The following is a 22,092-nucleotide window of genomic DNA, read 5'->3' on the forward strand; positions in this document are numbered from 1 at the left end:
ACAGTCCTTTGAAAAACGGGCAATTCTGCTCATACGTTTTGGAAGGCATTCTCCCATGTTTATTGTTCCAAAGCATTTATAATTTTTAAGCAGTTTTAATTATATTTCAACAGTTTCTTTTTAATTGTCTCGGTGGTTTGGGTTTTGTTATTTTAATCATACGAACCTCCCAAAGCCACATAGGTGAAATGGGCGGCCCTATAAATTTAATAAATAAATATAGGGGGAATTTCAGGAAACATACCAAAGGGAACCAGATCCCCAGCTTCTCCTGGCCATTGCAGAGATGATATAAATATGGTTTATTTTGCGTACGGTCTGCGCTGAAGGCTAAGTAGCACAACGAATGAGCTTACCCATCGCGTGAAGCTTACAAGCACCCTTAAGAACTGACCACGACTAGCAAGCCTCAGGGGGAGCATTGGAAGAGACCGCCTTTGTCGACTTGAAATTTGCATGGCCCCCTCCCTCCCGTCCCCGATATATCGCCTCCCAAAAGCGACCGAAGAACAAACATCCCAGCGGTTCCATTACCGCAGAAGCCTCGGTTTCTGCTCCAACCCGGCAAAAAAAAAAAAAAGTATTTCGCGCCGCTGGAATAAAGGCCCCTTTCTCTCGCCGTAGGGCGCTGGGATCACGTGACGGGAGCCACGTGGCTCTGGCGACGCGGTCAGCGGGGCTTCAAGCGGCTGCCTTTCCTGCCGTGACCGGGACGCGTTGAGCTCGAGGTGGTGGCGCGGGGGACGATGAGCGGCGGTCGACGGAAGGAGGAGCCGTCGTCGCACCCGCACTCGCAGCAGCAACAGCAGCAGCACCTGGTAGCCAACGGCGGGGGCGGAGTGTTGCGGGCCTCGTTGTGGAGCAAAGCCTTGCGGAGCGACTCCGCCTGGGAGGACAAGGTGAGGCCTAGACCGGCTGGACACACACACACATCAAGCCAGCCAGGTGTTTACGAGAGGGCAGGCTTCGGCCTTGTGCTCGCGAGCGACAGGTTGGGGCTTCCTGACGGTTTTTTTGGTGGGAGGGGGTGTTGGAGCGGCGGTTGGTGTGGGGGGAAGGGAGGAAGACTCTGCCTGTCGGTTCTCCTAAAGGTCACAGCGGAGCAGGAGGCAGAAATAGAGCTGCTGAGTTATTGGGCAGGAAGGATGGAAGAGGTCAAGGACGTCGACGCTTAATTTAAGGCTGCTTGCCTGCCCAGAAACCGTTGGGATTGGTGTCAGCCCCTTTGCTGGCCTGAGGTGGGGAGTGTATGTGTTATAGTTTCCCCACCAAGGAGCCTCTTGGTAGTGTTTTCCCCTAGATCAGAGGTCTTCAAACTTGGCAGCTTTAAGACTTGTGGACTTCAACTCCCAGAATTCTCCAGCCAGCTATGCTGGCTGGAGAATTCTGGGAGTTGAAGTCCACAAGTCTTAAAGCTGTCAAGTTTGAAGACCTCTGCCCTAGATTCACAAGGGATCATCAGCAGGTGGAGAGCTTTTTTTCCCACCACCACCACAGGCTAACTACCATGCCCCAATTGAGAGGAAAACCTTTTGACAGCAAGGAGGTGTGTTCTCCCTTCTTATCTCGAACACCGGGTTGCTGCAATATGGCCTGTTTGATGTTGCCTTTGAAGATTATTAGGAAATGGCACAGGATGTGGCAACCTAGCACATAATGTGGCAACACTTAAAATTTCTGGTCACTGCCTTGGCTGCCAATCTGTTTCCAAATAGAATTCAGAGTACTGGAGTTGAACTGTATGACCTGTAAAGAACCCCACAGGGTTTGCAACTTTCTTACTCTCGTGTGTTACACTTGGGATCATCTTCTCTAAACAGAATCTTCTTATACTGTCCAGTCAGCCTAGAAAGCAATGCTTTGGGTTACCTTCTTCATCCCTGGAATGTCAGAGCAAGCTTTTTTCTTTCTTTCTTTCTTTCTTTTTTTTTGGTGGCCTTTCCCTTATTTTGAAACACATAATCCCTACCCCCCAGGTCTGAATTTTACAATTCAGAAAAATGTAAAGTTTTTTTCTCTCTTTCGCTAAGCTTTTATGGCCAGAGGGCCCTTGTTTATTAGCCTATCCCTAATTAAATATTTCAAGTATATTTTAATCAAATTGTCTTCATTAAATGTTTTTAGGATGTTTGTGAGAACCAGTTTGGTATAGTGGTTAAAGCCATTGGGGTACAGACTGCTTTAGATATGAAGTCAGGTGGGTAACGTTGGACCAGACATTCTCAGCCCTAGAAAGAAGACCGTGGCAAACCATTTTTAACTAAATAGGCAAGAAAACTGTGTGTGGACTTCTCCATGTAATTATCACAAATCAAGATTGATTCAAAGGCACCAAAAAGGATTTTAAAAATATTTATGTGAGCTTCCTAATGTTATAAACTTGGATGATATATAGATTAGATGGGTAAATAATATTCTATATGTTGTGATTCATTTAACTTGGAGTTAGCTACTTGTGCAAACACAATTTTTATGTTTTTTGGAGTGTTTTAATTTTGATTTAAGCAACTAAGATGTTTAATGGGGGTGGGGAGTTTGAAGAACAGTCTGGATACTATTGAAGCTAAAAGCTTAGATTGCTTAAATTATAGTTTAGCATGATGAGTAGTAATTCACAGTTGACCAAGTTTACACAATTCAAAGGCAAAGAACAGGAGGAACTGCTACAAAGTCAATGGTCAGATAAAAGAAATCTGACTTCAGGGCATATCTGTAACCCAATAAACATCTGTGACAAGACCCAATTTAGTTCTTAGGAAGATAAAGGGAGGGTGCACAGAAATGATTGTGTTACCATAACTTCATAATAAAAGTAGTATAGGCCTACATAAACTTTGTTTCCTAATCTGGCCTACTTAAAGGGCTAAAATGTAATAAAACATGGGTAGACAATATAGATATTCAAATTAAGCTCTTAAAATCATAAGTTGTGTATAATTTTTATTTCACTTGTGAAACAAAAGAAGCTGGAATCTGATTTTAGAACCAAGCAAACTATCTTATAGTAGAAAGTACATTTTTTTCCTACCATTTCATAGCAAGTGGAAGTTATTCATTGTAATATATTCTGTGAATTAATTGTGCTTTTTTTTTCTCAAAAAGAAGAATTCAGGCTGCTTGTTCAGCCCATTTGTAAATAAAGTGAAATTAGAATGGCACAGAGATTAGTTTAGATTTAAACCCTGGCTTGACAATGAAGCTGAGCAGATACCTCACTGAATCAGTAACCCCCTCCATCTCCCAGAGTTGTTATGAGATTTAAGTAATTTATCTAAGCTCCTTGAAAAACAGGTACATAATAAATAGGCCCGAAAGAATGTAAGTATATATCTTTTACCCTGGAATTGAGATAGATTTCTAGGTAGGATGGAAATAATTGCAGGTGTCTAATTTCTGAATCTCCTTTTAGTTTTGTTAGACCTTCTAAGACCTTCTCAAAATATTTGTATTTTGAATTAAGCAGTTGAGATATTTTGAGAACTTAGATTTGTTGTTATAACAGGAGGCTCCTCTACATATATTGAATGTGAATATTGGTTCCATATGAATTTGATATTATTTTTTCTCTGCAGGATGAATTTTTAGATGTCATTTACTGGTTCCGGCAGATCATTGCTGTTATTTTGGGAGTGATCTGGGGAATTGTTCCACTGAAGGGATTTGTGGGTATAGCAATGTAAGTTCCCCCCCTCCCATGTATTTAAAGACAATCATTGATGAAGTGAAATGGTTAAGACAAGGGATATATACTTGAAGTATATAGATTTTGTATTATACATTTATTTGACCTTGCAAAGTTTTCTCAGAGCAATTTGTAGGAAAGATACAGAAAGCTGCTTAAATTTAGCGGGAGGGAACATGCACCAAAGCATCAGAAAGGTTTTCACAGAAAAAAATGGCTGCAGTGCATGAAATAAAGAAAACGTTGAAAATGCATCCATTTGCCTGAAAATATTTGTCTAGAAGCTTAGAATGTGTTATTTATTGCTGAAAACTAAATGTATGGCTATGTTGAAAGATTATATAAATGTTTAACTATGAATTTTCAGCTATGACAAGAAATGATAAATGGAATATCTTAAATACTGTTAGTAATTAAAGTGTCATGAGGCATTTTTGCAGTTGCCTATGTTTTCCTTAAATGATAAGAAAGTGACTGTGTAATAGGAAAATGAAATGCCTCCAGTTATTTCTTCTAAATCTATTTATAGACTTAAATATCTGCTTCTGACTTAACTTTATTTAGGAGGTTATAATAAGGAATATCATCTATGCTTCTTGAATGTAAGCAACCCAAATTTTTAACAAAGCCAAGATAGTGTGGGTTAGAGGGCAGAATTCATAGTTCAGGTTCACCTGAAGTTAACACAGAGCAGCAAGAAGATAATCAAAATCTTTGATTCCACATATGTAGTAGAAAAGCCGTTTCTATGTTCTTTCTGAATTTAGTGTCACCTGTTGCTTTTAGAGCTTTAAAATAGGATACCTCTTCAGTACCTAGTGTCCTTTTTTTAATGTTACATTGCTAAAGGGTTAATGCATGTGCATTCAGGGTTCCTGTTTGAAGCAGGCTTGTGAAAGACACAATCTACCATTTAAATTCATTTGGGAGAGACTGATAACAATAGTAGAGATATTCCTTGACTTATGACCATAATGGATCCTGTCCATTATAGTTGTAAGTTGTGTCAGTCATAAAATGGACCGTTTATTTGAGCAATCCAATTTTGCAAATTTTTTTGTGGTGGTGGTTTAGCGAACACCATGGATATTAAGTGTACCAATTGTGTGCTATGGGCTGGTTTCGCTGATAAACCAGAAGTAAACGCCAGGATTTTTTTCCCCAAAAAAACAACATATATGTGATTATGTGACCCAGGGACACTGCAAACAGCCATAATTGTGGCCAGTTGCTGAATGCCTGAAATGTGTTTACATGACTTCAGGGAAGTCCATCATAACTCTGAATGATTGTTATATGACTGGTCATAAATCAAGGCCTACCGGTGTTTTAATCTGTACTGGCAGTACAGACTTGCAGCATAAGAAAAGTTGTAAATTCTGGTCACGTGATTGCAGAATGTTGCAACTTGCCATAATTGCAAGCCAAGTTGCCAAATACCTGAAATACCATGGTGGCTGTGGGGGAGGGGCTGAAGTTGTAACTTTAAGAACAGTTCAACAGCAGCCTTTTTTAAAAGTCCACTGTAACTTTGTACAATTGTTAAATGACTGGTTATAGGTAGAGGACTATGTGTAGGGGCTGCTGTTAATTTCAGTGAAAACTGAAACAAGAAAGCTTGATACTGTTACATTTTTTTTCCTCTCCTCCAGATTCTGCCTCATAAATGCTGGCGTCCTATACCTCTATTTTAGCAGTTTTCAGCAAATAGATGAAGAGGAATATGGTGGAACATGGGAGCTAACAAAGGAAGGCTTCATGACATCTTTTGCTTTGTTTTTGGTAATTTATGTTACTTGTTTGTAGATTCCTGACATTATATGCATGGTATAAAACAGGTAGATTATCATCCCAAGAAACGTCAAAATCTTATAACTAGAGAGAAAAGAAATTGAGATTAAATTTAGAAATGTAAATTACATGTGGGTAAAATAATGGATGTTTTTTCCCCTACTAAGAATTTAAAAGGCAAACATATAACTTTTAGAATTCAACATAACATGAGCAAGCTCCCCATTGCAAAATTGCATTGTTTCTTCCCTTCAGCTCAAAATTACCCCTCAGTTTGTTCTTGGGGTGCAAAGACCGCACCCCAAAGGCTTCTCTTGTGTGAGTGGAGCTGTGCACAGGTTGGCCCACCGCTCATGTGGCCCAGTTCCCCTCCCCCCCCAAGCCGGGCCGCCAAGCCATAAAAATTGGGGATCACTGTTCTAGGGCCTACTTAAAGGATGGGGAATATAGAGAAAGGAGATTTGTTCTGCTGATTGCTATTGCATTGTTGGTGAATTAATTCAAAGTACTTAATGGTAAAACATTTCATTATCTCTGCTAATTTGTACTGAAATGTATATGTATCTGTGCATGTTTGAGTGCAGTGAAAGCTTTTTATCTGCCCCCTTTTTCAGTAAGTATATTTGTCAACTTTTCACCATGTATTCTCCCTAATATTTTTATGTGCAAGCTATAGCATATAATAGAAAATATTATAAATGCCACTATTAATCTTCAGTATAAAGTAATATAGAGAAAGAAGAGCTTTGGCAGTGATTCTGTTTAGGGTATAAATTGTTCTGTTTAGTTGTGGTTAGAAGATTGCACACTTACATTCTTGTTCAAACATATACAATTAGTTTATAATGTCTCAAAGCTTCTGGTTGGGTTACATAATTTTGATTGTAAGTGTTTACTCTTTATACATAAAGTATCCAGTACTGTATCTTTGGTTGTTTCCAAGTTCTCATACATAAATATAAAAAAATTATAAAAGAGCAGTTTTCAAAAGGGGTGCAAAAATATTTTGATTTTGTAATACTTACAGTATATCCATTCCACTCTTATGACTGTTTTAATCTTAACAAAGTGTTTTAACCCCATATAAATCATTCCAATAGCTAATAGGTCAGAATTCTAATAGGATCATTTTGAAGTCATAGTATTGAAGAAAGTTTAGAAGATCATATTAACATTTCTGCTAGGCCAGGGAAAGAAATGTAACAGAATCAGAAAACTTTTACCTTGAGACCATTTTTATTTGTCTCTCTCCAGCTAGCACTAAAAAGCAATGAGATTTTCTGATACTACTTGAAAATTTCTTTATGAACCTTTATTGTAGTAATGTTAATAATGCAACCTTATTCAGAAGGAAGAAAGCAAAATACATTCATACATATAATTTGGTAAAGTTTAAATATTTTTCTTATTTGTTCTTATTTGTGCTTCATTTCAGGTTGTTTGGATAATCTTCTACACTGCCATCCATTATGACTGATAAACTCAGCCAAATTAATTGTCTTAACTGAAGAACACTTTAAGAACCCCTTTGGCCTATGGAGAGGTAGAATAAGCCAGTTTTTGCATCAATGGTCCAAGGAGATGCAACATGTCTTGTGGATTCTAAGAAGAAAAGTTTGATCAGTCTTATTTTAAAAAGCTGTTGCTTTTTCAGAACTTTAAAAAAAAGCCATTACAATGCTTTGCAGACAGCACAAGACTTTTCAACCTTTCAGCCTTCTTGGTGACTTGAACCAGTATGGCGATGACAAATCTTTATATCCTAAAAGGGTGATTCTGTTAATTAACTTGCGTCGATTATCTTGTTCTCTTTGAGATCTATTCAGATTGTGACTTGTCTTCCATTTGTAAGACATACTAAAATGGTAGCCATCATGAAGCATATGGCAGGAGGAGAACTCTGCTGAATGTATTGTAGAACATAGATTTTGATGGTTCTCGGCTTCTTTTGAGGAAATTAAAGCTCTGATCTGATTGTATTAAGTACTAATGTCTTTAAATGGTTCATCCAGGGTTTTAAAATTTTGATCGCTTAACAATGTAATAAGCATAATCTTCAGATGATTTGCTAATATTTTGAAATTTTAACTATTTACTGAGAAGTGTGAGGCTTTCCTAGCTTCATTAGGGAACTTCCCAAAACAATTGCAGTGATTTAGAAACATCTTAATATATTGGTTAGTTAACCAATTCAGTTTCCAGAACCTACCTCAGAGTCCAGTGATCTAAATGCACAAAATAGCAGATGCTTCAGAATTCAATTACTGTGGGATTGTTATAGGTTTTTGAAGCTGAAACATAATACAGAATAAAGGCAGCTAAAATGTCTTGTACATAGAACTAATTTTCAGATAGGAGTAGACTGAAATTCAGTGTTGATCTTTTATGATTATTGAAAGTATCAGAATGAAAAATTCTATTAATTGAACACTAATTAGGCTACTTGTGAGCTTTAATTGTACTGTCTCAATCATTTTAAGATTTAAACTCCTTGTCTATATAAGTATTTAATAATTTCAAGAAAAAGCTATTTCCTATCTTAAGTTAATGTAAGTAGACTGAAAATGAAATTGTTCATTAAGACTGCCTTACAATGAGAAGCTGTTTTGAGTCCTAATATGCCGTGGATAAATTTCCAGTTCTTTGTACTCCTCTTTTAAACTCTTAACCGTGCATACTTTTTTTTTCACAAGTAGCTTTCCATGTATTCTCTTTCAACATTGTCAGGTCTATCTGCCTTTTTTCAGTTCAGTTTTTACATCAGGGAAGAATTTAGCCACAGGAAATGAAAGACAAAACTACTAAAGATTGGAGAGCCTTAGCAGGTTTCTCTTGCAGTTCTTCATTGCCAACTTAAGTATTCTCTCCTTCAGTTTGAGGAGATACTTAGACATTTTGGTATTTGCTAACTCTAAGCTGCATTTCTCAATCAGCAGGTTTTTTTTTTTCAAAGCTTGAGTCATCTACCAAATAAGTAAATCATTTTATACATGGAAGATCACTAATAAAGATCACTTTAAGAAGCTGGTGTAATGTTTTTTTATTCTTATTGCCATTTTTAAATTTTCAAATAGTATTTTATAACTGCTTTGGCCCTTAAAGTAGATGGATACTTGCTTTTAAAAAAAAGAAGATGGCATGATAGCTTTTTGTTAAGAGATCTGGCCATAAATATAAGTTTTAGCATAGGAGGATAATCTTGGTCTGCCTTTTACTTTGGAGGTAATGGGGAGAAAAACTCTTGCCTTCATTCGTGGAAAAACTTTTTTACTGAGTTTAAGATCTAAGCTACATAATAGATTCTCTTGGAATTGCATAAAACTGTTGGGGTTGGGGGAGAGTTAGAACTGGAGAAGATTGTATCTTTGAAAATATCTCCACCTTCCTCAGCAAACATTCGCAAACATGCTATGCGATTAAAGTTATTGTTCCTGCACTAACTTCCATCCCGTTGATGTCTCACATTACAGCCGCAGTGATTTACAATCGTAACTCGAGGTTCAATTCTGCTCATAAGTCATAGGCTACCTGTATGGAGCTAATGGCCCCATTACACAGTACCTGCCCATAAATAACTGGAGCTAAATGACGAGTCCAAGTATCTCCTTCACATAATCCCAGTCTTTGCTTAATATGACTCCTGAACAGCATCCAGAATCCTTTGTTATGGCCTCCCCAGCAATTCCATCTCAATGATCACTTTCAGTTCTGCCATTTCTATAAAATACTTGTGTCATTTCCCAAATCCTGTTACAATGCCAACAGTTACTGCTCTTTCACATCTCACCCAAATAGTACCGTATTTTTCAGAATATAAGATGCACCTTAGTTTTTGGGGAGGAAAATAAGAAAAAAGCTGATTGGCTGGTGGATGACCTCCCAGAATACCCCCAATCAGCTGTTCCCAGAGGTGAATTTTAGCAACAGGTTCCTTGGTTGTGAGCTCCGTGCCTTGCTTTTTTTTTTTTTTTTCCTTTTTTTCTGCCTCTGAAACTTCTGAAACACTCAGAAAAAACTTTTTTTCTGCCTCTGAAAGCCTCCAAAACAGCTTCAGAAAAAAAGCCTCTGAAGCTTCGGAAGCTTTTTTTTCTGAAGCTCTGTTTGGAGGCTTTTTTCTGAAGCTTCGTTTCTGATAGTTTTTTCAGCCTCTGAAACCTCTGTTTGAGAAGCTGGGCGGGGCTACATTCGGAATATAAGATGCACCCAGATTTTCACCCTCTTTTTTTGGGGAAAAAGGTGCGTCTCCGAAAAACATGGTATATGGATTCTGTAGAACAAATGGAAGCAAAGAAGTATTCATTGCAGAATAGGCTATATCTCTTGTGGCCTGTTAAGGGTCAGCAGCTTGGAGCCAACTGAGAGGTCCGATGTTGCTGCTTACCAAAGCCATGTCTGGCCTAGATTTCAGGTCAACAATGTGGCCTATGCTGAGCTTGTCCTCCACAAAGCAACCTATAGTTCCCAAAGAAGTCTTCCTGCCTACCTGGATTTCTCTTAATTACAATGAAAGCATCTTCCCAAGCTGTAGACACTAAGTTTACATTTTAATCACATTTTTGGATTTCTTTTTTCAGACAATAATATTTTATTGTATTCATCAGATAATTTTCTGCCTCCATAAAAGATGATGTAAATTTAATTTTTAAAACTTTATGTCCGTGAAATTAATTTGAAGAGGAATTTAAATGTAATACAAACGGATCTGATGGATGACTCATTTCCCAAAGATGATAAAATATTAAACCAGGAAATTGATCCGAATATTTCTTTTGTTTCAAATAAACAAAAAAGCTCTAAGATTTGGGGCGCTTAGAAGTGACCAAAAAGATGAATTTTATGTATTCAAAAAGAAATGTTAAACTTCTGAAGGATTTTCATTTTGAAACACAGATGAGCAGCAAACTACCTCTTAAGCCATTTTTCTGAATAGGTTAAAGAATAGTTTTTTAAAATAAGGGAAGTGTTGTAAGATTGGCTTCTTCAACCAGGGTTAAAAGAAAATAATTCTATCTGGTTGCTCTTAACTTTTGCTGACAAAAGATTGATTGCTGTAGCATTTGGATCTTGTTTTCCTTATCTAAGTGACGAGCTATGGGTTGAAGAGAAATTATGCTTTATTTAGAGATGGTGATAGCCATTAAAATCCTTTTATCTGCTGGAATGAAGCGGGGAAAGGTACCTTTTTTCCAATCCGATCCAACAGACCGAGCAGGCTGCAGATCCCGTCAGCCAAAGAGTGTCGGCTGGCGGGAAGGAGAAGACGCTTCACGACGGCGGTGACATTTCCCATCTCCGCCACCTCAACTTTTCCTCCTCTGAAAGAGACGCAGCGGAGCTTAGAGACGGGCCCAGGGAGCGCAGCCCGCGGGGCAAAGGGACGAAGCGAGTCGGCCCGCGAATCCCGCCTCCCAAGCTCCGCCCCGCGGACCTTTAGCGGCCGCCTCCGCTTCCTCTCCAGACGCTCGGCTCGGCTCCCCTCTCGGCGAGCTGGGCCTGCCTCCCCCGGCAGTCATTTCCGGAGCAGGAGCCTGGGCTGAACCGGCCAACCAGCGCGCCTGCCTGGCTAAGGAGGCGCAAGGAGGATGGCGGCGGCGGCGGCGGCGGCCCCGGCTGCAGGGGCCGCCGAGAAGGAGGCGAGTCAGGAGAGCAGCCTGGGCGCCTATTCGCCCGTGGATTACATGAGCATCACCAGCTTCCCCCGCTTGCCCGAAGAGGAGACGGGCAGCGCCGTGGCCCCCGAGAGCTGCCTGCGCTCCAGGAAAGAAGAGGATGCCTTCCTGGCAGAGCAGGACACCGGTGAGCGCGGAAGCAAGGCCGTTTGCTCGCCGGGCCTCTCCATCCGACCAGCCGCCAGCCGGGACCTTCACGACCATCGCTCCATCCTCCCCCTCCCCTTCACCTCCTCCGCCGCCTCCATCCCCATCCCCAAGCGGAGCGGCTCCTCCGGGACTGGCTCCCGTCCTGCCCTTCGCCCGCTTCCCCGCATCTCTCCTTGGGCGGCCGGGCGGGGCTTCTGCGTCATCCCTTCCTTCTCCCCCCACCCCCCACCCACCCCCCAGAAGCGCCTGGCACCGGCCCAGCGGTGCAGCCGTCCCGCATCCTTCGCCTACCTGCTTCTGCCCTTCCCGCTTCTCCTGCCTGCCTCTCTCCTAACGTCCTTGCCGGGAGTCTCCCCTGCTCTGCACCATCTTTTCTCTCTCCCCCCCCCCCAACCTCTCCTTCCATTGGTGCCGGGTGAGGCTGTGGGAGTGCTGGGCTGCATGGCGAGGCTGTTGAGGCTCCTGGCCTGTCTCTTTCCATTGTCTTGTTTCTATCCCATTTCCATTCCTCTCCTTTTTTTTTTCCTTCCTTCCTTCCTTCCTTCCTTCCTTCCTTCCTTCCTTCCTTCCTTCCTTCCTTCCTTCCTTCCTTCCTTCCTTCCTTCCTTCCACCTTTCTACCAGCTCTACTATCAGGGCAATAATGTAAGTGATTGTATTGCCTCCATCCCATGATAGCTTTCTGATCACACTATAGTCTCTTGCTCTCCAAAGAATGCTTACTGATGCTAATGCAGCCTTTCCTAATATCTGTGTCCTGTAGATGCATTGGACTGCAACTCCCAGAATCCCCAGCCAGCCATCTCCCATTTTTTTGCCAACTTTTTTACCTTCCCTGAAAATGTCTCCAGTTAATTAAGAACCCAGGACTTGGTGGTGGTGGTGGTGTTTTTTTTAAACTGTTTTTCTCAATTCTTCATACTTGAGAATAACTTTGTGAAGTGTCCCTGAATTTTGATCTTCAAAATGTTATTTACTATTCTAGGGTCTTCCAATCAGTCTAAAAGTGTGATAGAAAAAAGAGTAATATGCTGAAAATTACTCAGGTAAAGTTTGCTATTGCTTCAGTAGATATTTTCAATACTTAGGAGCATGGGACCAGTAGCAGCTGAGATATAGCCAAGATCTTGTTCTCAGATTTATTACTTATTACAACACATAGGGTCAATAGTTTGAATAGAGCTTCCAGTCAGTTTTCGTACCACAGCAATTCTTAAAGCAATTATCTCTAGCCTGGTGCCTTTCAGAATAGCCAGAATAGAATACAACTCTCACAATCCCCATCCTGCATAACGGATGCTTACTAAGAAGAGGGTGTAGTCTGGAAAAGGTTGTCTTAAAGTTCTCTGGTCTCATAAATACAGTTTTCTGAGCCACCCAATCAAGCTGATTGACATTAGGTTAAGATGACAAAATGCGTTGTGTAGGTAAAGTTCAAATCTTCTATGAGAATAAAACAAAGTGTAAACAAATAGTACAGTGTAAAGTACTTGTCATCCTGAACAGTTGTTCAATTAGTTATTTTAATGGATTATTATGAATTATGAGCTAGAAGGATTGTGAAGTCAACCTGTAATTGGAAATGTTGCCTTTCTCCAGTTTCCCAGTTCCGGAGACACTTTTAAATGTGGAGTTCTTGCTGTTCTCTGAACAGTAGGCTAGGTAACATCCTTATCTAACCAAGTAATGAAATGTGTGCAGAAGAACAATCATGCTCAAAACAGCAAGGACCCAATAGTTCAATCCTGAGTTTTTTATACAATTGGGAGAAGAGTTTGCATGTTTATTCCAGCTTCTTCCCCATCCCCCCAGCTCGCATTTGATCTTCCCCTTAAATCCTTGCAAGTTCAGTAGACTCACCCTCTTCAGTCACATTAGGGAATTCACAAGTCTAAACCAATGGGGAAAAAATTATTTATTTATGTCTAAAGCTCTGTGTTCACAAAATGAAATGCTTCTAGTACAAATTGCATTAAAGGATATTTCTCTTTTCTCCCTCTCAAAGTTCTTTCACGTTAAAAATGAACTAGTAAAAACCACATCTAGACCAAAATATGCCTCATTTTCTGTAAATACTAATTTCTTCTGAAAATAGAGCCTGGTTTTCTATTTGGTCTATTTTAGGGAAGATTGAGAAATGTCACTAAAATGTTCAGAATATGTATTCTGCAGTTAATACATAGCTGAGGCCAGGACTTAACAGATTTTAAAGCAAAGAAGGAAAATGAACTCAACATCAACAAAGGATATGGGGCATGCACACATTCATTTCAGAATAGTATCTTTTAAATACTTTTTTTAAAGATACAACTTCATTTCAGTCTGCATTGTTCGAAGTTTTTTTTTTTAAAAAAATCATGCTTCCATCCTTCCTGTCCTGTATTTCCATCTATGCAGAAAAAAAATAATTATGCTTCCTCCCTCCCCCGCCCCCCCGGGGGTACCTTCTATGAAGTGGACAATGAAACATCATAATTTCCCACGGGACAAGATTTGTGGTCCAAGGACAATTTCTGGAATTCATAGATCATACACTGTGCAAAGTCTTTATCTCTCACTTTATTATAGAGGCTAGGAAAAAAGAAGGCTGAGTCACCAATACTTCCTTCTGTCTTGCTTTGAAATATATAGGATGTTGTGGCAAATAATAGCTAAGGTTCCAGTCCCTCAGACAAAACAAAGAAAATTTATTAAGCAAGTAGTTTTGAGTTGCTGGAGGAAAGTGAGAATATAAATCTAATCCATCCAAATAGGATTGGTTCAGATCCCCATTGGGCTATGAAACAGATCTCTTATGAAGGTCAAATTGCTGAAAACTGTCATGATCTCCTTGGAGGAAAATAATACTAAGATGTGTATTATTATTTTTTTCTATTTTACCATCATTCCTCAATTTTCCCTACTTTTCATTTGTCATTGCCATTGTCATTTTAAATAAAATATGTGTGTATATATGTGTGATTATCTTGCTTTTATCTTGATTATAGTGCCATCTCAGACTTCTGAAGTTTGAGAATCAAATAGATCATGTATTTCAACACTGATATAATTAGGCATTTGCTTATTTCTCTTTAAATAATAAGGATTCTGTTGATTTGAAGATTAAAATATTCTACATTTGGAGTTTAATTAGTATATAAAATATTTTGCATGTTTCGTGGTGTGTTTTCTCCATCTGCCACAGCTGGTCCAAAATACTTTACTATTTGAGACAGAATAGCAAATGTTTTCTCCTTCCTAAGATAAAATGTAAGGAAAACTTTATGTTTTATCACATTTACATTATGTATACTATGTTGCACTATGCAGAGTTGTTTAAATTTCCCCATAAGGCAAAATATAGTTGGACAAAACCCAAGTATTTGCTATGTATAAAATATTTTGTGGGTTTATTTAATACTTTCATATCTCATAATTTCCCCTGATTCACATTTTTGTAGGTAGATTGATCCTCTCTATACTGGGGAAACACAGGAAGAACATTTGCCGCCTACTACCCCTATTTCCCCGAAAATAAGACATCCCCTGATAATAAGCTCAATTGGGCTTTTGAGCGCATAAACAAAAATAAGCCTCCCCCTGAAAATAAGCCCTCCCCGAAAATATTTAAACGCAGAGCTGGAAATCAGGTAAGACGGCAAGAGGAGCCTCATCTTGCTCCATGCACCCCAAAATAGTAAGACCTCCCCAAAAATAAGGCCAAGCACTTATTTTGGGGTTCAAAAAAATATAAGACACAGTCTTATTTTCGGGGAAACATAGGTAGTCCCCCTCTCCATTTTAATATTTACACTCTCCCAAACTTCAGAGTATTAATTTGTATGGAAGTATAATTGCTACAGACAATACTAATGCCAATCAATAACCTTGAACTACTGCCATAGAAATACCAAATTTTAATAAAATGATGTGCTCTTAAATTCTTCGTATTTTTAAAAACCTGGATTATTCATTATAGTAGCACTTATTGTTTAGAAAGTAAGTACATTTCAAGACTTCCAAGTTTTTCATATTTCAGTTTTCACTGTATATGTAAAAACAATCCATATTTTATTTTTCTACTACAGGGAATTTTTTTTCCTACTATCTCTCCATTCTGTGGCCAATAGATCACACTTGCCACATATTATTTTTAGCATCCAAAAGATCTAATCATTTCACTAATTAATTTCATTAATCCAATACACAGTATTACTATTTTAACAAAGGGTTCTAGATTTTAGAAACAGAAAACTGATTTCAGGGTGGGGGAAAACCTTACTGGTCCATCAACTCTGCCCTTTGAGGTATTTTTTATTTGTTTTATTTTTTTACTTTTTAATTTTTTTGGCAGATAATGGACGTGTTTATCCCAAGCATGTTTAAACTCAGTGACCGATGATTGACCCACTACCTCCACTGGAAGTTGGTTCCAAGCTTCCATTATTATTTCTGTGAAGTAATATTTAACATGACTTTTGAACTTTCCTCTTGTCAGTTTGAGGATGTACCCCCATGTTCTTGATTTTTGCTTAGTATTGAAAATACTGCATTCTAGAATCTTATTCACATTCTTAATACATTTAAAGGCTTCAAACATATCCCCACTTTTCCTTCCATCATCCAGGCTGTACATATTCAGTTCCTCCAATCCAAATTTAACTTCATAGGTAACTCTGCAACTGCAAAACAAGGATCAGTTATCTGTAGGTCTATTACATAGATATGTATTAGAACTACAGTTGATGCTGTGCAATGATTATTGGTTTCCTCCCTTCTTTTAATATAATAGGATAAATTTCATATGTATTATTAGAAAAAAATGCATGATTTCTATCCAGTTTCTGATATGAATATATGTAAAGTCAGAAATGAAGTTTGAGATAAACTTGAATAGAATGTCTAAATTGCTCCTGCAAGCAGGTGAGTTTACAATTGTTCAGCACTTTCCTACATATGTCAACAGTGATTTTTTTTTCTGCCTGTATTTTAACTGAAGCTCCTTTTCTAACCCACCATCTCTTTTCTATAAGGTTGCATTCATTTGGGAATGGCTATTCTGAATGTTAAACTTTCTGGATGAATTTTTGTGCACAATTAAAACAGATTTCCTGAATTGAATAAAATGTCCCTTTGAGAATAATTTTCTTCACCATTCCATATTTCTCAGGAAAAGCTTTGCCATCCATAGGCCACTTTGAAGAAAACTAAATGTATTAAAAGCATGCAGGTATTTGTTCTTCAAATGAAAGATTTCTCTGGAAAAACTAACATCTAGATTTGGTAGTCTTTACCAAATGCCAGGGAATGGTTTTGATACCCTGGAATATGGTTATACATTTTAGTATAGCCTTTATTGTCATTGTACATCATGTATACAATGGAATTGGTTAGAAACATCAAATAGCATCACCATGGTAACTTAGAACATAGCAGATGTTGGCTTATTACTTGTTGCCACTTCACAATCTTAGCAAACATGTTGTCAATAATATACAGGTAGCCCTGAAGTTATGACTACAATTGAGCCCAAACTTTATTTTGCTAAGTGAAACATTTGTTAAGTGAGTTTGCCCCATTTTACAATTTTTCTTGCCGCAGTTGTTAAGTGAATCATTGCATTTGTTAAGTTAGTAACATGGTTGTTAAGCGAATCTGGCTTCCCCATTGCCTTTGCTTGTCAGAAGGTTGAAAAAAGGTGATCATGTGACCCCAGAACCCGGCGCTGTCATAAATATGAACCACTTGTCAAGCATCTGAATTTTGATCTCGTGACCATGGGGATGCTGCAATGGTCGTAAGTGTGAAAAACAGCCATAAGTCACTTTTTTTCTGTGCCATTGTAACTTTGAATGGTCACTAAATGAACCGTTGTAAGTCGAGGACCACTTGTATAGTAATGTGAAACGAAGGGAAGAAAACATCATTTTCACCTTTATTACAAAATCTCTATGTTTTAAAATGCTTCTGAAGGAATTTTCTCCTGGATTTGCTTTTACAAGTATCTGGCATGCAAAATGATCATGACTTGTTTCACTCAATGATTATGCACAGATCAAAATGACTTCTTCCTTGTTCAGCCTTTCTTTCTTCAAAACCTTCCCGCTTCCCACTTCTTTTTACATTATTTGTTTCTTCCTCTTAAGGGAACTGACATGATTTTATTTTATTTATTTATTTATTTATTTATGATGAAGAAAAGGCTTTGCCGGTATCATCTACAAATAATTGCTGTTTTTGTTTGTATGTAAACCAGGGGTGAAATTCAAAATTCTTCCCTACCAGTTCTGTGGGCGTGGCTTGGTGGGCATGGCAGGGGAAGGATACTGCAAAATCTCCATTCCCTCCCCTCCTGGGGAAAAGATATTGTAAAATCTCCATTCCCACCCCACTCTGGGGCCAGCCAGAGGTGGTATTTGCCGGTTCTCTGAACTACTCAAATTTTCTGCTACTGGTTCTCCAGAACCTGTCAGAATCTGCTGAATTTCACCCCTGATGTAAACCATATTTACTGAATGCAAGGAAAAATCCTTTTTACTAAGGATGTCTGAAACCTTTAGACTGAGTTTTAGCTTATATTTGCATATTTTCATTTAATATAGCTTAAATAAATACCTTGTTTCCCTGAAAATAAGACATCCCCTGATAATAAGCCCAATCGGGCTTTTGAGTGCATGCGCTAAAATAAGCCCTCCCCCGAAAATAAGCCCTCCCTGAAAATATTTAAACGCATGGGCAGCCGGTCCCCGCCATTTCCTCTGGTTAGGATTAGGGAGACAGAGCTGGAAATCAAGTAAGATGGCAAGAGGAGCCCTGTCTTGCTCCATGTGCCCCAAAATAATAAGACCTCCCCGAAAATAAGGCCAAGCGCTTATTTTGGGGTTCAAAAAAATATAAGACAGGGTCTTATTTTCGGGGAAATGGGGTATATTTTGGCTAAGTGTCAGCCATGCCACGGTGACCAGGGTCTAAAAACTAAGTATAGGCTACTTGCCAAAAAAGAAAGGGCTGTCCCATTTTCTCAGCAATCCAAAAACTCATAATTATGCAAAAATGCATAATTTATTGCACTGAACTGACTAGAAGTGATAGATCCTTTTTTTTACCTAGCCTAGTGTGTAAAGAAGGATTAAGGTTACAAAAAGGAGAAGCAGATTCCCACATCTTTGGATAGGAATGTTATTGATTCCAATGGGGAAGGGTGATTTGGGGGTGGTCTTCATATTTAGGATGAGGAGTAGGTCATGGGAACATTAAGGATACAGTTCCAATATTAGATATAATGAAGAATACAATACATTGGTAAAGTTGTATTTTGACATTAGAGAATAGTAATTTTCCAACTATTGGTTGGAAGGGATTCAGAATTGTCTTAGGCGCATCCCTTAAATAGTGTAGAAAATACTGCATAAATTTAGCATTTAATTTGTATGTGTAACTACTTAAGTTCCTTTATGCTTCACTGTAATTATTTAGAAAATAGAGTCATCATATAGGAAATAGATTATTTACAGATCAAACCATCAGTTTTCTTTAAATTTGTCCATGCAATATTTGAATTGAGTTTTGCTGGTTTCTGTAATACTCGCACTGCACGTTTCAATAAAAATTGGAATATTTTTGTTTGTACACCTACAGTTTACTACCTACAGTGCGAAATGACTGTATTTTACCTCTACAATATGATTTCTAAAAATAAAACCTTGGGCCAAGATCCAAACAGAATTCAACAGCTCCCCGCCTCTCCCCTTTATTTTAAATGGAGAAAATGATGTACAGGTAGTTAAAGACATTGGTATGTTAATAGGCTTAACTCTGGATGGATTGTGTTCTGATTTTGCTAGTATAATAGGATCTAAGGCACAGGTGTCAAACTTGTCACATTGATGTCACATGACCTATCACGACTTTTTGCGGAGCTGGGGTGGGCGTGGCCTGCGTGTGACACATCTGCCCCGTGGGCCACCAGTTTGACACCCCTGACTAAGGTATCCCCTATAGGTCAAGCATGTACACTCAGGAAATCAGTTGTATTTTGTTCTTTTTCAATTTTAAAAGATTGTTACATTAAAATATATTTAAATGCAACATTTGTTTCATTTTTTTCCTACCTACCTCCTGTGGCTTAATAACAATGTAATCTATAAAACATTGAGATCACTTACATCAGTGGTGGGTTTCACATTTTTTTACTACCGGTTTTGTGGGTGTGGCTTGGTGGGAGTGGCATGGCTTGGTGGGCATGGCATGGTAAGGGTACTGTAAAATCTCCATTCCCACCCCACTCCAAGGAAAGGTTACTGCAAAATCCCCATTTCCTCCCGATCAGCTGGGACTTGGGAGGCAGAGAATAGATGGTGGGGAGGCAGTCAGAATTTTTACTACCAGTTCTCTGAACTACTCAAAATTTCTGCTACCGGTTCTCCAGAACTGGTCAGAACCTGCTGAAACCCACCTCTGACTTACATGGATGTGTCAGATTTAGCAGTAGCAGCAATAGCACTTAGACTTATATACCGCTTCACAGTGCTTCACAGCCCTCTCTAAGTGGTTTACAGATATAGTCTAATACAGTTTATAAGAGTAAATCTGTTTTTTTAAGTGAATTTATTTGCAAGGATGTTTAAATGTGGTTTTGTCATATATGAGTTCATGTATGCAAGACTTTAAAGCAGTATACTCATATCTTTCAAATATATTCAGTTCCAGAATTTCCAGCCAACAAGGCCTGAGTTGTTAATCACAACAGAAGATTCCAGACAGGGAGAGCTGTTTTAAAAGGAAGAAAAATCTGGGTACATGTTTGATATTGATTGTGCTTGATTATACCTCAGGATAAATACAAGGAGTCCTCGAGTTACAACAATTCATTTAGTGACCATTCAAAGTTACAACAACACTAAAAAAAGTGACTTTTGACTATTTTTCACACTTAAAACCATTGCAGCATCCCCATGGTCACCTGATCAAAATTCAGACACTTGGCAACTGGCATGTACTTATGACGATTGCAGTGTCCCAGGGTCATGTGATCACCTTTTGCAAACTTCTGACAAGCAAAGTCAACGGGGAAGCCAGATTCACTTAACAACCATGTTACTAACTTAACAACTGCCGTGTTTCACAAGAACTGTGGCAAGGAAGGTCGTGAAATGGGGCAAAATTGACTTGGCAAATGTCTCGCTTAGCAACAGAGATGTTGGGCACAATTGTGGTCATAAGTCAAGGACTACCTGTAATTCTTTAAGGGTTCAGTTGTACCACAGGTCAGTTTAATTCCTAGAGTTTAGGTACATTTTCATCAACTCTCCGTAATTGATGACCACACCCTATAATGGTAGTAGGAAATGTTTTTGGCAATTGAAAAGCAGGCCCAATCCCCTCCTACCCCCACACCCCACTCCCATGCACAAATTTCTATCTTAGCACCTGTAGTTGAAAGGTTGATTGCACAATTACCAAAGGTCTAATAGCCTAGTGGTGAAATGTTACTGGTTCACACCGGTTCAGGCGATCAGCTATTTCTGATGATCAGCTGTGCCGTGTGATTTATATTTACTAGAAAGCAGGAAATCCTGCTCTTCTACTTACCTTGTTAAGCCTCCTTTTTCCACACGAAGTGCGTGTTTGGCATGCACTGTGTACGTGCACATGCACAGTGTGCTTTTGGCATGCATGCGCATGCGTGCGTACAGTGCACATTTGGCACGTACCACGCATGTGCTGCAGGGGTGAAATGCTCCCGGTTCGGACCGGCTTGGGTGAGTAGGTAGCGATGGTGGCAGGCAGTTCGGAGAACCGGCAGCAAAAATCCCTGCCCCACCCCCCATGCCCAGCTGAGCCGCGCGATCATCAGAGGCTTTTTTCTTTTAAATGCCTCTGATGAGCCAAGCTCTGACGATCCCAGCTGAGTTGCCTGCCGATCAAAATAAAAAGTTTTTTTTCTTTTAAATGGCTCTGACGATCCAAACTCTGGGTTTTAAAAACCCTCTGCCGATCAGGCAACTCAGCTGGGATCGTCAGAGCCTTTTGAAAGCATTTTTTTACATGGTTTTACATGTAAAAAATGATTTTAAAAGTAAAAAAAAAAAAATTGGCCATGCCCACCCAGTCACATTACCCCCCACCACCACCAAGCCACGCCCACAGAACCGGTAGTAACAAATTTTAGATTTCACCACTGATGTGCGGGCAGCAAACTGGTGGCAATCCACGGAGGATTTCACCACTGCAATAGCCCTTTTAACTTCTGTTGGGAAAGGGGATAAAACAGAGAAGAATGATCTCAAAGAAATAAGCTTTTCGTGTTCTAAAATGATTGAATTTTTTTTTTAGAAACCTCAAAGGCCTGAACATTGCAGAAATCAAACATAGATCTTACTGGGATAGCTGTGATAAGGGTTCTCATAATATGCTCTTTCACAAGCAGAATATTCTGCAGGGCACAAGGACCAATTGGACCTTTGTGACAAAATGTGAAGAAATGTGCTCCCGGAAAGAGGAAATGCAACTTTGTACAGTTTGACATCACAAAGTCAGTGATGGGCATGCAAGCAGCAGAGTGGAAGGATGCAAAGTTGGATTCGTAGAGATAGTTGCTTGTGAATGAGAAACGTATCAGGTGAGTGGGGTGGTGGTGCATAGGAGCTGTGCTGATGCTTACTGTGGGTCAAATTGGGCTAGCAGAGGTCCCATGGCCATGTGTAGGAAATGATTTATTATTAAATGTGGAATCACAGTTCTCAGTTCTTTAGCTGATGTTGGCCTTCATTCGCACCAAGTTCTTTCCTGAAAGAACTTAGGATGTCATAATTATCAGCAT

At 39.2% G+C, this 22,092-nt stretch overlaps 3 protein-coding genes across 3 annotated transcripts in view; 2 read left to right on the plus strand and 1 right to left on the minus strand.

The window, feature by feature from the left end:
• Positions 1 to 10,912, minus strand: part of MYL9 (myosin light chain 9) — a 41,247-nt gene extending 30,335 nt beyond the window's left edge. The window contains exon 1 of the mRNA XM_087889216.1: positions 10,653 to 10,912. Coding sequence (XP_087745342.1) covers positions 10,653 to 10,763 — 111 coding nt within the window. The 5' untranslated portion in view covers positions 10,764 to 10,912. The remainder of the gene's footprint in view (positions 1 to 10,652) is intronic.
• On the plus strand, positions 223 to 8,496 carry RAB5IF (RAB5 interacting factor). Its single transcript, XM_034414008.3, has 4 exons — positions 223 to 899; positions 3,573 to 3,676; positions 5,335 to 5,464; positions 6,909 to 8,496. The coding sequence occupies exons 1-4, from the start codon at positions 747 to 749 to the stop codon at positions 6,948 to 6,950; spliced, it is 429 nt and encodes a 142-aa protein (XP_034269899.1). The 5' UTR covers positions 223 to 746; the 3' UTR covers positions 6,951 to 8,496.
• Positions 10,893 to 22,092, plus strand: part of GGT7 (gamma-glutamyltransferase 7) — a 31,988-nt gene continuing 20,788 nt past the window's right edge. Inside the window, exon 1 of the mRNA XM_034414010.3 lies at positions 10,893 to 11,269. Within this exon, the coding sequence (XP_034269901.2) occupies positions 11,056 to 11,269 (214 nt within the window). The 5' untranslated portion in view covers positions 10,893 to 11,055. The remainder of the gene's footprint in view (positions 11,270 to 22,092) is intronic.

Source organism: Pantherophis guttatus, chromosome 3, assembly GCF_059756535.1.
Source record: "Pantherophis guttatus breed Tessera chromosome 3, ASM5975653v1, whole genome shotgun sequence".
NCBI lineage: Eukaryota > Metazoa > Chordata > Lepidosauria > Squamata > Colubridae > Pantherophis > Pantherophis guttatus.